This window comes from Jaculus jaculus, chromosome 13, assembly GCF_020740685.1.
Source record: "Jaculus jaculus isolate mJacJac1 chromosome 13, mJacJac1.mat.Y.cur, whole genome shotgun sequence".
In the NCBI taxonomy this organism is placed as follows: Eukaryota; Metazoa; Chordata; class Mammalia; order Rodentia; family Dipodidae; genus Jaculus; species Jaculus jaculus.
In genome coordinates, this window is record NC_059114.1 from 8,178,046 (window position 1) to 8,190,763 (window position 12,718).

Genomic DNA, 12,718 nt, shown 5'->3' on the forward strand with positions numbered 1-12,718 from the left:
CAAGGGCTATGGGAACAGAGAATGTCCAGTCAGGGACTGGAGTGGTCTCCGTCCCATGTTGCTCTTCCTAGCCACTGTCTGACTGACAGAACACTTCAACTGGAGACTGTTTCCAATCTCACAGTTTGTAAACTTGTCATGCTGTACTGGGTACCCAATTACTAGAAGTAAGGTTCTGTTAGGTCAAAGGGCATGTATGTATACTGGTTGTTCTGGTAGACCAGTTTTAGCACTTCATACTCCCACAGGTAAGCGTGTGGACGTCTCCTTGCCCCAGGAAAACCTAGCTGTGACCAAACGGATTTTATACTCCAGTATAAATTTTTGCTTGCAAAGGTCAGTCTCCCCTGAAGACGAGAAATCTAGCCTTGATTCTAAACAACATGGAGGCTGCCGGGCGTGGTGGCGCACGCCTTTAATCCCAGCACTTGGGAGACAGAGGTAGGAGGATCACCGTGAGCTCAAGGCCAGCCTGAGACTACATAGTGAATTCCAGGTCAGCCTGGGCTAGAGTGAGACCCTACCTCAAAAAACAAACAACAACAACAAAAAGAACATGGAGGCTTTGGTCAGAGCAATGAGTCCCACAGTGAGGTGAGATCTGACAGTTTCAAGGAAGGAACATGACTCACAGGGCAACAGAGCAGCTTGAGGAAAGGAAGAGCACCTCAGGGGGCAACTGGAAGAGTAACTGGCAGCAGAGCCTTGGCTGCCCAAGAGTCATGCCAGCGGACAGAACACTGAGCTCTGGTGCTAGCTCATACTCTTGGAAAAACCAGTACGTCTGGCCTCACCTTTCTCACATGTAAAATGGAAGGCTAGCCTAGAACCACACTTTCTGTACAACAGTATTCAAAGTAAATTGTAGGATCATGACTAATATCAGGAATGCAGAACTGCACTGCAATGGGACAGGGACGGGTAAGAGGGACACATGATTTGGCCTTAGCCCTCTTAATTCAAGTCACTTCTTCTGACATCCCAGGGGAATGTGGACACATACAGGAAAGCCTCAAGGACGTGCAAAACACAGCTGCAAAGCAAGAGGCCTGGGCAGCTGAGGAGTCTGTCTCCAGCACTAAGCCTGTTCCAACTGCTCTTCTGTTCTCCCACTGCTCATTCACCCCGTAGCAGATGTTCGTCTTGGGGCACCCTGGGCACCGCTGTGGGAGCTGGGGAAACAAGTTAACAAAGACTCTTCCCTGAGCTTCTGTTTCTGTTTGGAAGAGAGAATACATGAATAAGACATGTGTAACTTGTCATGTGGTGAGGACTGCCCCACCCACCAGAACCCACCCATTCTCATGTCAGGCTCCCATTTAGCCTTTTCATCCTATGCCCTCAGTGACCTGTAGCCCTCTAAAATCCAGTATGCGTGAGACCACAAGTAAACCTCTGCTGATAGTTTGCTAGCTCATGGTGGTAGGCTGGTCTCACCCAGACTGTGAGCTTGAGGCACTACCCTGATCTTAGAAAGTTACCACAAGGCTGATCTGCCTGCACACAGCACACACGGATACCCTTGAGTGATTTGACAACACTGTCCCTTTAGAATGGCAAATAAGCCTTTTTTCCCTTTCCCAATGCTATGGTATAGGAACTTCAAGTAAGACAAATACATAAGAGCAGAATCAAACGTATAAACTAACTCAACAAAACCGGATCTGGTAGGAAGCCTGGACCACGCGACAGAGCAGATGGTTGGGAGAGAAGCTAACTCTGCAAGCCTTAACTAACCAAGGCTGAAACAGTCTAGTAGGGTCTAAAGGGAATGTGTGGGCAACTGTCTGTACCAGGAGAGGGAACAAAGACAGTGTCAAGACAAAAGAGATCACAGCCCTTCCCTGTTCAGCTCCTGTCGTTGCCTCCTTCCTAGAGTAGGGCTTGACCCCACCGCCCTAGTGTCCCCAGTCAGCTCGAGGCTCCACCTGCCATCCCCCAGCTTCTTCAAAACCACTCTACAGCAGAACAAATGCACAATGGGCTGGAGTGATGGCTTAGCAGTTGAGGCACTTGCCTGAGAAGCCAAAGGACCCAGGTTCTATTCCCCAAGACCCATGTTAAGCCAGATGCAAAAGGTGGCGCACGCATCTGGAGTTCGCCTGCAGTGGCTGAAGACCCTGGCAGGCCCATTCTCTGTATCTCCCCCTCTCGCATTCAAATAAATAAGAAAATAAAGAAAATGTACAAGTTGGGTTTTATAACTGTTAGAAGGCTGGGCATCCTTACATAGTATCAGCTGCACTTTCACTGTCAGGCCTGAGAAATCACACAGACAAAAGAATGTCACTGTGCTACCAATGCCGACAGCAGCACCATTCACAACAGCCAAAATGCCCACCGACGGATGACAGCATGAGCAAAGCACACAAAGCAATGCTCTTTAGCCCGAAGAAAGAGTGCTGACATATGCCACAGCACAAATAAACCTTGAAAATATTGTGCCAAGTCTAAGCAGCAGCCACGCAGCACATACATAGCCCAGAAAGGAAATATCCTGAGACTTCAGAGATCAGAGGTTGCTGGGGGGGGGAGGGTGAGCTGGTGGGGTTAACTGGCAGCGAGGCTAACTGGTGAGGAGTATATTACGGGGAATGAAAACATACCTGAATGGTGTTGGCAGCACAGTGGTGAACACGGCAGCTGCTGAACAATTCTAATAACTAACATGGTTTACACTGTTTATACTTTGTCACAATAAAGGATGGTTCTATAAATTCAATACACCACACAGTAAGTCTGTTATCTAGTCATCTCTAAACTATAACCTGGGAAACGGAGCTATCAACACTGGAAAGCAAAACCACACAAACGTGAGCCTTCACTCACACAGCATCTGGTGACATGGGACACAGACACTGCACAGTCAGCAAGCAGTGACTTGGCAGCTCTCGGGCACCCACTTAGTCCTATGAGGTGGGCAAGTCTCACTTGGCTTACAAGCAGTGCAGTCACATAACTTGTCCAACACCAAATAGCCAGCAGATGCCAGAGCCTCAGAACTTGAAGCCAGTCTAGTTTCAGGATCACAACATAAGACCCAACCCATGACTTCCACTTCCAACAAAACTGAAACTCCATCCACACAGATCCACCTTCCCAGCCTTGGCACGTGCAACACTCCCACCTACAGCCCACCTCAGGGGCTCTAGTTATGTGTCTTGCAAACAGTAAAGCTTTTCAGTCACACCTGCAATCACTGAGTGTCCAATTTTGCCTCAGAAGAGACCACCAGCAGCATCAAATGTACCTGTGCTCTCCAGAACAGTGAGGACAGGACTGAAAGCCTGTGACCAATGAGATCAGAGGTATAACCATTCTGCTTGGCTAACACAACATTTCAAACACCTGTAACATCTGAATGGCAACCCCAAGGCACACTGGTGAACCTGGGGACCACTGACGTAGTGACTTACTGCTTCACATACTACTCAGAGACTTGTCTTCCTATCACCACATTTTCACATATGGTAATTAAGACAGGAAAAGAGCCCAAGAGGAAGAGAACAGCAAAGGGCATGTATCACTTGAATGATCATCACTTCTACAGATTCAACAACTCCCTGTATAACGGCAAAGGTGGAAATTTCCTTAAAACTGAAATAACTCCAAAGCCAGGTGTGGCGGGGCATACCTTTAATCCCAGTGCTCAGGAGGCAGAGGTAAGAGGATCACTGTGAGTTTGAAGCCACCCTGAGACCACATAGTGAATTCCAGGTCAGCCTGAGCTAGACTGAAGGGGGGGGGGGCAGCCTGAATAACTTCAAGCATGATTAAAACTGCAAAGCTTCCAAAACAAACCCCACCCCCTTCATTTCTGAATGTGCACACTTCTTTATTCATTTATTTATTTTATTATTTATTTATTTATTTGACAGAGAAGAGGGAAGAAAGAAAGAGAGAATGAGCACACCAGGGCTTCCAGACACTGCAAACAAACTCCAGAAACATGCGCCCCCTTGTGCATCTGGCTAACATGGGTCCAGGGGAATTGAACCTGGGTCCTTTAACTTTGCAGGCAAGCGCCTTAACCGCTAAGCCATCCCTCCAGCCTGAGTGTGCACACTTCTAATGAGTGAAGGAACCCTAGCTGAGGGGTAAATATCAATCCCCATGTGTTTCTGAGAAAAATAACAGACCTCTGTTTTAGGAGAAATACCAGACATGGCATGTTTTTGAGCTATTTCTATGAAACTAACAACATCGGCAAAGCCAGAGAATAAGCACTCAAAATAGAACCTGAAGGGCCCGCTGCCTGGACACACTGCGCTTGACCTTCACGAGCATGGGGCGCCACTCTCCCTCGACACCTCTGGCTTTCTACACTTGAAGAGAACCACTCATTAAGCCTGTGAAACTCCACAACCCCATACTGCAAAATCTCTGTATGTAGCTGGCTCTAACTGAGTTCATATTCACAAACCCCAGCAAAAACGCCAGAGGGTCTTTCCTTGTGGGGAGAAAAATCAAGTTAGGGGCTGGAGAGATAGCTTAGTGTTTAAGGTGCTTGCCTACAAAGCCTAAGGACCCAGGTTCGACTTCCTTGTACCTATATAAGCTAGATGCACATGGTGGTGCATGCGTCTGGAGTTCTTTTGCAATGGCTGGAGGCGCGTGCGCTAACAAATTAATTTGTAAAAATCAAGTAGAAAGGCTGAGGTATAAGTATCTCCCTACATTGATTAAGAATCAAAACAGAAAGCTAAATGGTTTGTTACACATAAAACATTTTTCACAAATTCCAATTTTGCCTTAAATAAACTACTGAAAACTATACAAATTAGGATTTTCACTGTTTAAATCACACTCGGAAAATGTGAACAACTTGTATTACTTAAAGAAGCCAAGAGAAGACTTGGGGACAAGGTGTCGTCACTGAAAACACCTTGATGAAGACAAGAAAAATTTCAACGGATCAGCTGTACAGAGGTCATCTCAGCTGAGAACAGATCACGTTCTCTTCCTCTTGGGCTCCTGAGGCACAGACCAGACAGCAACTCCAGGCTCACTTCAGTGGAGAAGTGCCGGCAATCAACAGAGGATAATTTCTAGACATAAAGGAAAATATTCCAATACCATCAAGTAGTACTTACTGCTGGTTCAACTTGACTTCGGTCTGCAATATCTATGTGGACAATTTCCACTGTCTTCCATGTGTTCGGGTCTAAACCGTGAACCTGCAACACAAAAGTGAAAGGAAATGAGGTCTGGTGTGTTCTTGGTTTGGTAGAGCCACTGTGTTCACATGCGTCATCTTTATCCTGAGTCTCCCAGGGCACTTTATGGGGAGTGAAAAACGCAAATTATTGTTTGATTAAGTTAGTTGCTTGAGGTCTTGAGATCTAGCTCTCTCTTACACTCTATACCCGGCCGCCAATAGGGGTGCATATCTGAGGGTAACACCAAATAAAGAAAAATCTGTCGATACTACTTTCTGGTAGTTCTTAGCGATGATTCATGTAACAAAATGTGTTTAACCAGTCAGTGTTTAACAAATGACAGAACACAGAGTGCTGGTTCCCAGCAAATCCTACACTGATGTAAGGAAACATACGACTTCAAGAAGCTGTGTTCTATGGTTGAATACGCTCCTGAACTTGACTATTTGAAAGCCCTTCCTGTCAGGTGTCAACTCCTCCATACTTCCTGCTATTATATCATGTCAGAAGGACTAATTTACTAACTGTTTAAAAGCTGCAACATAGCCTGGTGTGGTGGCACACGTCTTTAATCCCAGCACTTAGGAGGCAGAGGTAGGAGGACTGCCTAGAGTTCAAGGCCACCCTGAGACTACATAGTGAATTCCAGAACAGCCTGGGCTAGAGTGAGATCCTACCTTGAAACCACCTCCCCCCCCTCAAAAAAAGAAAAATAGTTGCAACATAGAGCTGGAAAGATGGCTTAGCAGTTAAGGCGCTTGCTGACAAAGCAAAGGACCCAGGTTCAATTCCCCAGTCCTCACATGAAGCCAAATACACAAGATGGCGCATGCATCTAGAGTTCGTCTGCAGTGGCTAGAGGTCCTGGAGCGCCCATTCTCTCTCATTTTTCTTTTTGTGAGGTAGAGTTCACTCTAATCCAGGCTAACCTGGAATCTTTCTTAAATAAGTAGAAAAAATTTTTAAAGTTGCAACATACATTCTCTCAAATGCTAGAAATGGCAGATTAAGTCACACACAGATTAAAACATAGCATTTCACTGCATTTAGACCCTCCATTTTAGATAATTACTATGAAAAACAACATGGGCCAGGCATGGTGGCGCATACCTTAATCCCAGCACTTGGAAGGCAGAGGTAGGAGGATTGCCATGAGTTTGAGGCCACCTTGAGACTACAATGAATTCCAGGTCAGCCTGCACTAGAGCAAGAGCCTACCTCAAAAAAAAAAAAAAAAAAAAAACAACTGGCATCAATAACAAAACAGAATAGTAAGAATAGAATGTAGCCCAGTCCCTAACTTACACAACTATGGTAACGTATGGTATGACTGGGACGGTAATTCAGAACCAGAGTGTGCATCTGCAGACGTCCTGGCTCGGGAGCTCTGGGTGGGCCTGAGCACTCGCACTGCTAACCGCTCCCAGCTGCTGCTCCAGGGCCAGGGCTCAGCTCTCTCTGGAGAACCACAGGGCCAAGGGCATCGCTGCGTGCCGTAGCTTTCCCAGTCCCAACAAGCCTTAGGGATGACATTCCTGAGTCCTAGCTGATGCTCTTGAAGCTGGCTTTGGGGATGAATGTGCAGATTCACAACAATGTGAGTCAAGAGCTTGTCACCACTTTTGCAAATTATTCAAAGTACTTATACTTACTTCCTCTCCCTCTTGCCCTATTTCTGTGACATCAACCCACAACCCAGAATGACTGGATGTGAAAATTAAAGCAATCAGTTCTGCTAAGTACAGCAGTTCTAGCAAATACACTGAGAGGAAAATAATCTATGCACCACTGTAACATTGCCAGCTAGAACTGGGCTGGGCGCTGTTGATGAATGCTATACACCTATACTTCCCCTGGTCCCAACAAGAATCACTGATAAGAACAGCAATCACACCAAAGCCCACTCAAGTGGGGGCTGGCAGGGAAAGCCCATTTGTGCCTGGCTTGCTGGCCGCAGTGCCATCTGGCGCTGAGTGGGTCAGGTGCTCGTCTAATGCAAGGGGCCACTCTGCCCATGACAAAGGGACTATGACAGCAACTCACATCTGCAGAGCCTTCCACACTTCAACTGCAGAGACGAAACTTACATTTTCTAGTGTTCCCAAGTCAGGTTTGTGCCAGGTTTCAATTTTAATGAAGAAATCATCTTTCATGTATTCATTCTGCAGAAAACAGCGGGAAAACACTGTGATCTTTCTCAGGTCTGTGCGCACTTCCCAGCTGAAATACCCCTGCTGACTCCACGTGCACACCTCTCCTCTCAAGAGCCAGAGCCATTAGCTCAGATCTGTACAGACTTGTCAGCACGCCAAATCCTTGGTGTTTAAGTAACTTGAACACCACTCCTACATGTCATGAAGCAGACGGGGGTAAGAGAGAAGCCATGCGGTTCAGTGAGCAAATCTGATTTTCAAAGCAAGCAGCAAAAGCAAAGTGAGCTGGTGAGGAGAGTATGAGGTGAGGCCGTGAAAAGCCCACTAACCTGGGAACATGTGCTGCTACGGAATGGTAGCGGGAGTGTCAAGAAGCTGAGCTATAAATAGCAAAGGAAATTTTGACTCCATAGCCAGCAATGGTTGGAAGTAATGACTATGTAAAACCAAGATCAAAGGGGAAAACTAACATGTCACAAAAATAACTCACTCACCGTAACAACTGAGGCATGGTGGAGAAGGCAGGCCATGAAACAAGAAAAAGTTCATATTAGTTGGGAATCAAACCAATCTGTCCCATTTTATATCCCAGAGGCTAAACTAAATGAAAATACAGAACACACAGCAGTTACACCTTCAATGGTCTCTAGAATGATGACAACACTCAATCCCTAATTTATACTACAGAGTACAAATAAACTATGGAGAGTCACCTAACTTTACAGTGCTATCACAGAAGCAAAACACCACTTAAGAAATCACTCTGCAAATGCCAGGAGGCAGTATCTTTAGTCTGTGACAGCTGCCCCATCACAGGGCCTATCAGTACCCGCTCAAGTGCGTCAGAAGACACTCTGGAGAGACTAGCTGGCAAGAAGGGATTCAGCGGCGGGAGATTTGGGAAAAGAGAGCGATGGGAGATTATGATCATGGTAAAATGTCTGTATGTATGGAAGATGCCAACAAAAAGTTTTCTTAAAGGCACTTCTGCTGGGCGTGGGGGCACATACCTTTAATCCCAGCACTTGGGAAACAGAGGTAGGAGGATCACTGTGAGTTCAAGGCCTCTCCGAGACTACATAGTGAGTTCCAGGTCAGCCTGGGCTATACAGCGAGGCACTGCCTCAGAAAAACAAAAAAGAAAAAAGCACTTCTGAGTAGGGATGCGTTCTATTTTTCCTGAAGGTAGGGTGATCCTCCTACCTCTGCCTCCCTAGTGCTGGGATTAAAAGGCATCTACCTCTATACTTGGCTTAAATGACCTTTGTGTTAATCTATTCACCCTGGAGCCAACAGCTGGTTGGCTATCATCTGGGAATTAACCCAAGGGTGCACAGAGGTCTGGGGGAAGACCTTAATAGTTCCTAGCCATTACCCAAGCTGTGACTTTGTCTGGTGTAACCCTTCTTAAAGGCCTGGGCTCTGAAGGCCCCTCCTCATCCTCGGGAGAAGGGTACAATGGCTGCTGGGGACCCGGCTTACTTGTTCTACAGTAGGGGTAAGCATTCCAAGCTTTTTCATGAAACACCAAGGAGCCCTCAGGAGCAATCATCCTCACAAATGCAGGAACTTTGCTGTGGAGAGAGGATTGGACAGATTTTCAACTATTTCATCATTATTTTTCATTTACTTATTTGGTTTTTCGAGGTAGGGTCTCACTCTGGCCCAGGCTGACCTGGAATTTACTATGTAGTGCTGGGATTAAAGGCATGTACCACCACGCCCAGCTTGTTTTATCATTTTTGTTGATATCACAAAATGCCACTTTCAAGTGTGATCATGTTCTGAATTTGATGAACTGGATAATATGTCAATATTTTATTCGAACCCCAAAGTAATTGTGTGGAAAATTAATGTTAAAAAAAATAGTCTGGGCATGATTGCATATGCCTATGATCCTAGCACCCAGTAGACCAAGGTAGAAGGATAGCTTTGAATTTGAGGCCAGCCTGAGACGACAGAGTCCCAGGTCTGTGTGGGCTAGAGTGAGACTCTTCCTCAAAAACAACAAAAACAACATGACAGACTAAAAAGTTTCAACTATGGGCTGGAGAAATGGCTCAGTGATTAAGGCACTTGCCTACGAAGTGTAATAACCCAAGTTCGATTCCCCAGGACCCATATAAGCTAGATGCACAAAGTGGCACAAGCATCTGGAGTTCACTTGCAATGGCTGGAACCCCTGGCATTCCCATTCTCTCTGACTGTCTCTCTTGTATGTCTCTGCTTGAAAAAAAAAAATATATATATATATGTATAATATATATATGTTATATATATTATATATATAACATATATATATATAATATATATACATACATATGTATATATTTTCAAAAACAAAGTCTACCAACATAAAGGGTTGTTTTGTCTCATCTCTAATGTTGCTTTCTGGGGGGGCGCTGGGGAGGAACTGGCCTCACACGCGCTAGCCAAGCGCTCTGCCACTCAGCCTCATCCTGAGCCCTAGCTTGGTTTCAGGAAGGAAGCCATTCTCGACTAGTATAAAATCTGGAAGTGTTTGGAACCCGTCACACTTGAACACGGTACAACACAGAAATTCCCTGGAATTTCACATCATTGCACTGCTTCACCTTAATCGGGAAAAGACCACAAAAGGGAGAATCTCTAAGTCAGTCATATGACACAAGAGAAAGAACACACCTAAGTAACAGTCCCCACGTGAAGCGGTGCACAGAGTAAATTCACTCATTCCCGTGTGGGGAGCCCAGTTCAGCAATACATGGCAGCTCATATCCGTAATCCCACTCAGGAGATGAAGGCAGGGGGACTGAGTGTGAGGCCAGCCTGGGCTACTCACTGAATTCCCCATTAGCTTGGGTTGGTGTCTATTACATAAGCCCCTTGAAGGGCAGTTTACTGGTCTAGTCATTCCAAGACCAAAAGAGATCAGCCCTTTACATTCTTTCTCTCCCAGCAAAGGAAGAGATAAGAATGGAGGCATTAATTCAGCTCCTGTAGTGTGAAATAAGAAAAAGACATAGCCCAGCGTGGTGGCACACACCTTTAGTCCCAGCACTCAGGAGACAGAGGTAGGAGGAGAACTGCTGTGAGTTCGAGGCCACCCTGAGACTACGTAGTGAACTCCAGGTCAACCTGAGCTAAAGTGAGACCCAACCTCGAAAACCCAAAAAGAAAAAGCCAGATTCTCCCCCAGGCCCAAGACATTTCCTGCATTTAGCCAGTAAAAATTCTTTCCTTTTGGGGAAGCTGTTAGTCTTAAACTGTCTCATTTTCAAGTACAACTTATTTTTTTCTAACCAATACAAAAACAAACTAATAAATCTCAGGACCTGTAATAAGGTTAAACAGTTGGCCAGAAGTGTTGCTCAGCTGAATTCAAGCTAGGAAAGCAAGGGTGAGGAACCTCACCTGGGCAGCCACAGAAAGGGGAGCTCTCCAACATCAGGCCCACAGGAAGCGACGTGGCTGTACCATCTGAGAGTTTCACTACTCTGGCAAATGATGTCACAGGACAATAAAACGGTGGTATACTACTCTGGATAGTAGGCAAAAGAGATTCCTAGCAGAGGGTTGCTTGTGCCTCCACACCCTACAAGAGGACCTAACCCTGTTCACAATGTAGGCTAATTACATCAACTTCAGAAATATGAAGTCAAGATAACTGACAATAGCACTACTACCTTAAAAGTCAAAGAATTAGGACCTAAGGCCTGGGCTCAAGTCCACAGGACCCACATAAACCCAAATGCACAAATTAGCACACATGTCTGGAGTTATTTTGTAGTGGCAGGAGGCCCTGGCGTGTCCTGCCCTCCTGCTTCTGAATATAATTTTTTAATATTTTTTTTAAAGTCAAAGAACAAATACTTAAGTCTTCTCACACTGCTAAGGACTAATTTCCACAAAGTGAGATGTAACCAGGTGTAATGTAATACACATAGGTAATTAGGCAAGCTAAAGTATTCCTGCTCCAAAAAGATGACAAATACATGTCAACATTTGGCTGGTCAAATTAGAAAAGCCCAGCCAAAAAAAAAAAAAAAAAAAGCTATTAGGGTTGGAGAGATGGCTTAGCAGTTAAGGAGCTTACCTACAAAGCCTAAGGATCCAGGTTCGATTCCCCAGTTCCCATGTAAGCCAGATGCATAAAGTGTGACATGCATCTGGAGTTCATTTGCAGTGGTTAGAGGCCCTGGTGCCCCCATTCTCTATATATATCTGCTTCTCTCTCTCAAATAAATAATTTTTGTTAAAAAAAAATAGCTATTAGATAAGAACCACAATTTATCCTTATAGCCCAATAGTGAAAAGCAATACTATTCATTAAATGTTATAAAACTATTGCTCAGAAATAAAGTTATTAGGGCTGGAGAGATGGCTCAGCAGTTAAGGAACTTGCTTACAAAGCTTATGGACCCAAGTTTGATTCCCCAGTACCCCACATAAAGCCAGATACACAAGGCAGCACATGCATCTGGAGTTTATTTACAGTGGCTGGGGACCCTGGCACACCCATTGTCTCTCTCTCTCTCTCTCTCTGTCTCTCTCTCTGCCTTTCCCTCTCTCAAATAAATAAATATTTAAAAAGAAATAAAGTTATTAAATGCCTACAAGAAACAAATCTACAGAAAGTTTTAATATTCCTTCATCCTGATGCCAACTGCACCCTATCTTATTTCAAGAATAAACATGTGAACATTTTGTAAACTTGGTTAATAAAGTCCAAATCTTTAAGTTAGCTATTTGAAATGTACTCTCTTTTCATCCCTAACATGAGAACAACAACTAGTGCATCTCTCATCGATGGATCTAAGTAAATGACTGAACTTGGAGAAATAGCATAAACAGCATAAATTCAATTCAGTTTAATTTAATCTATAAAGGAAAATTTTTAGTAGTGGCCACTTTGACAGACTGCTAATGAAGAACTTGAAAGCATGTATGTAAACTTCTGCACCCCTGAATCACCTAAAAAGTCACTTTTTTTTAAATCTTTTTTTTATTTTCCAAAGTAGGGTCTTACTCTAGCCCAGACTGACCTGGAATTCCCTATGTAGTCTCAGGCTGACCTCGAACTCACAGCAGGTCCTCTTACCTCTGCCTCCCAAGTGCTGGGATTAAAGGTGTGCACCACCATGCCCGGCTGGAAATCACAATTTTATTTTTTCATTTTGTAAGTGTGTAAATGAGAACACCAGATGCTTGCACTACTTTTTGCATCCACCTTACCTGGGTAACTTAGGAACTGAACCTGGTCATGCAGACTTTGCAACCAAGTACTTTAACCACTGGGCCATCTTCCCAGGCCCAGGAAGATACAATTAATAAAATGTAGCAGCAAGGGTGGTAACACTCACCTTTAATTCCCACACTCAGGAGACAAAGGTAGGTAGGAGGAACTGCTATGAGTTGGAGGCCAGC

General features: G+C 44.8%; 1 protein-coding gene across 3 annotated transcripts in view; it reads right to left on the reverse strand.

The window, feature by feature from the left end:
* Pitpnb (phosphatidylinositol transfer protein beta) overlaps positions 1–12,718 on the reverse strand; it is a 68,667-nt gene that overhangs the window by 37,997 nt on the left and 17,952 nt on the right. For 2 of the 3 annotated variants that reach the window (XM_004670948.3, XM_012951804.2), the window contains exons 4-7: positions 8,795–8,886; positions 7,807–7,814; positions 7,247–7,321; positions 5,094–5,177 (exon numbers count right to left, since the gene is read on the reverse strand). In XM_004670948.3, the coding sequence (XP_004671005.1) occupies positions 5,094–5,177; positions 7,247–7,321; positions 7,807–7,814; positions 8,795–8,886 (259 nt within the window). The remainder of the gene's footprint in view (positions 1–5,093; positions 5,178–7,246; positions 7,322–7,806; positions 7,815–8,794; positions 8,887–12,718) is intronic. The other variant, XM_045132746.1, reaches the window with a different exon arrangement.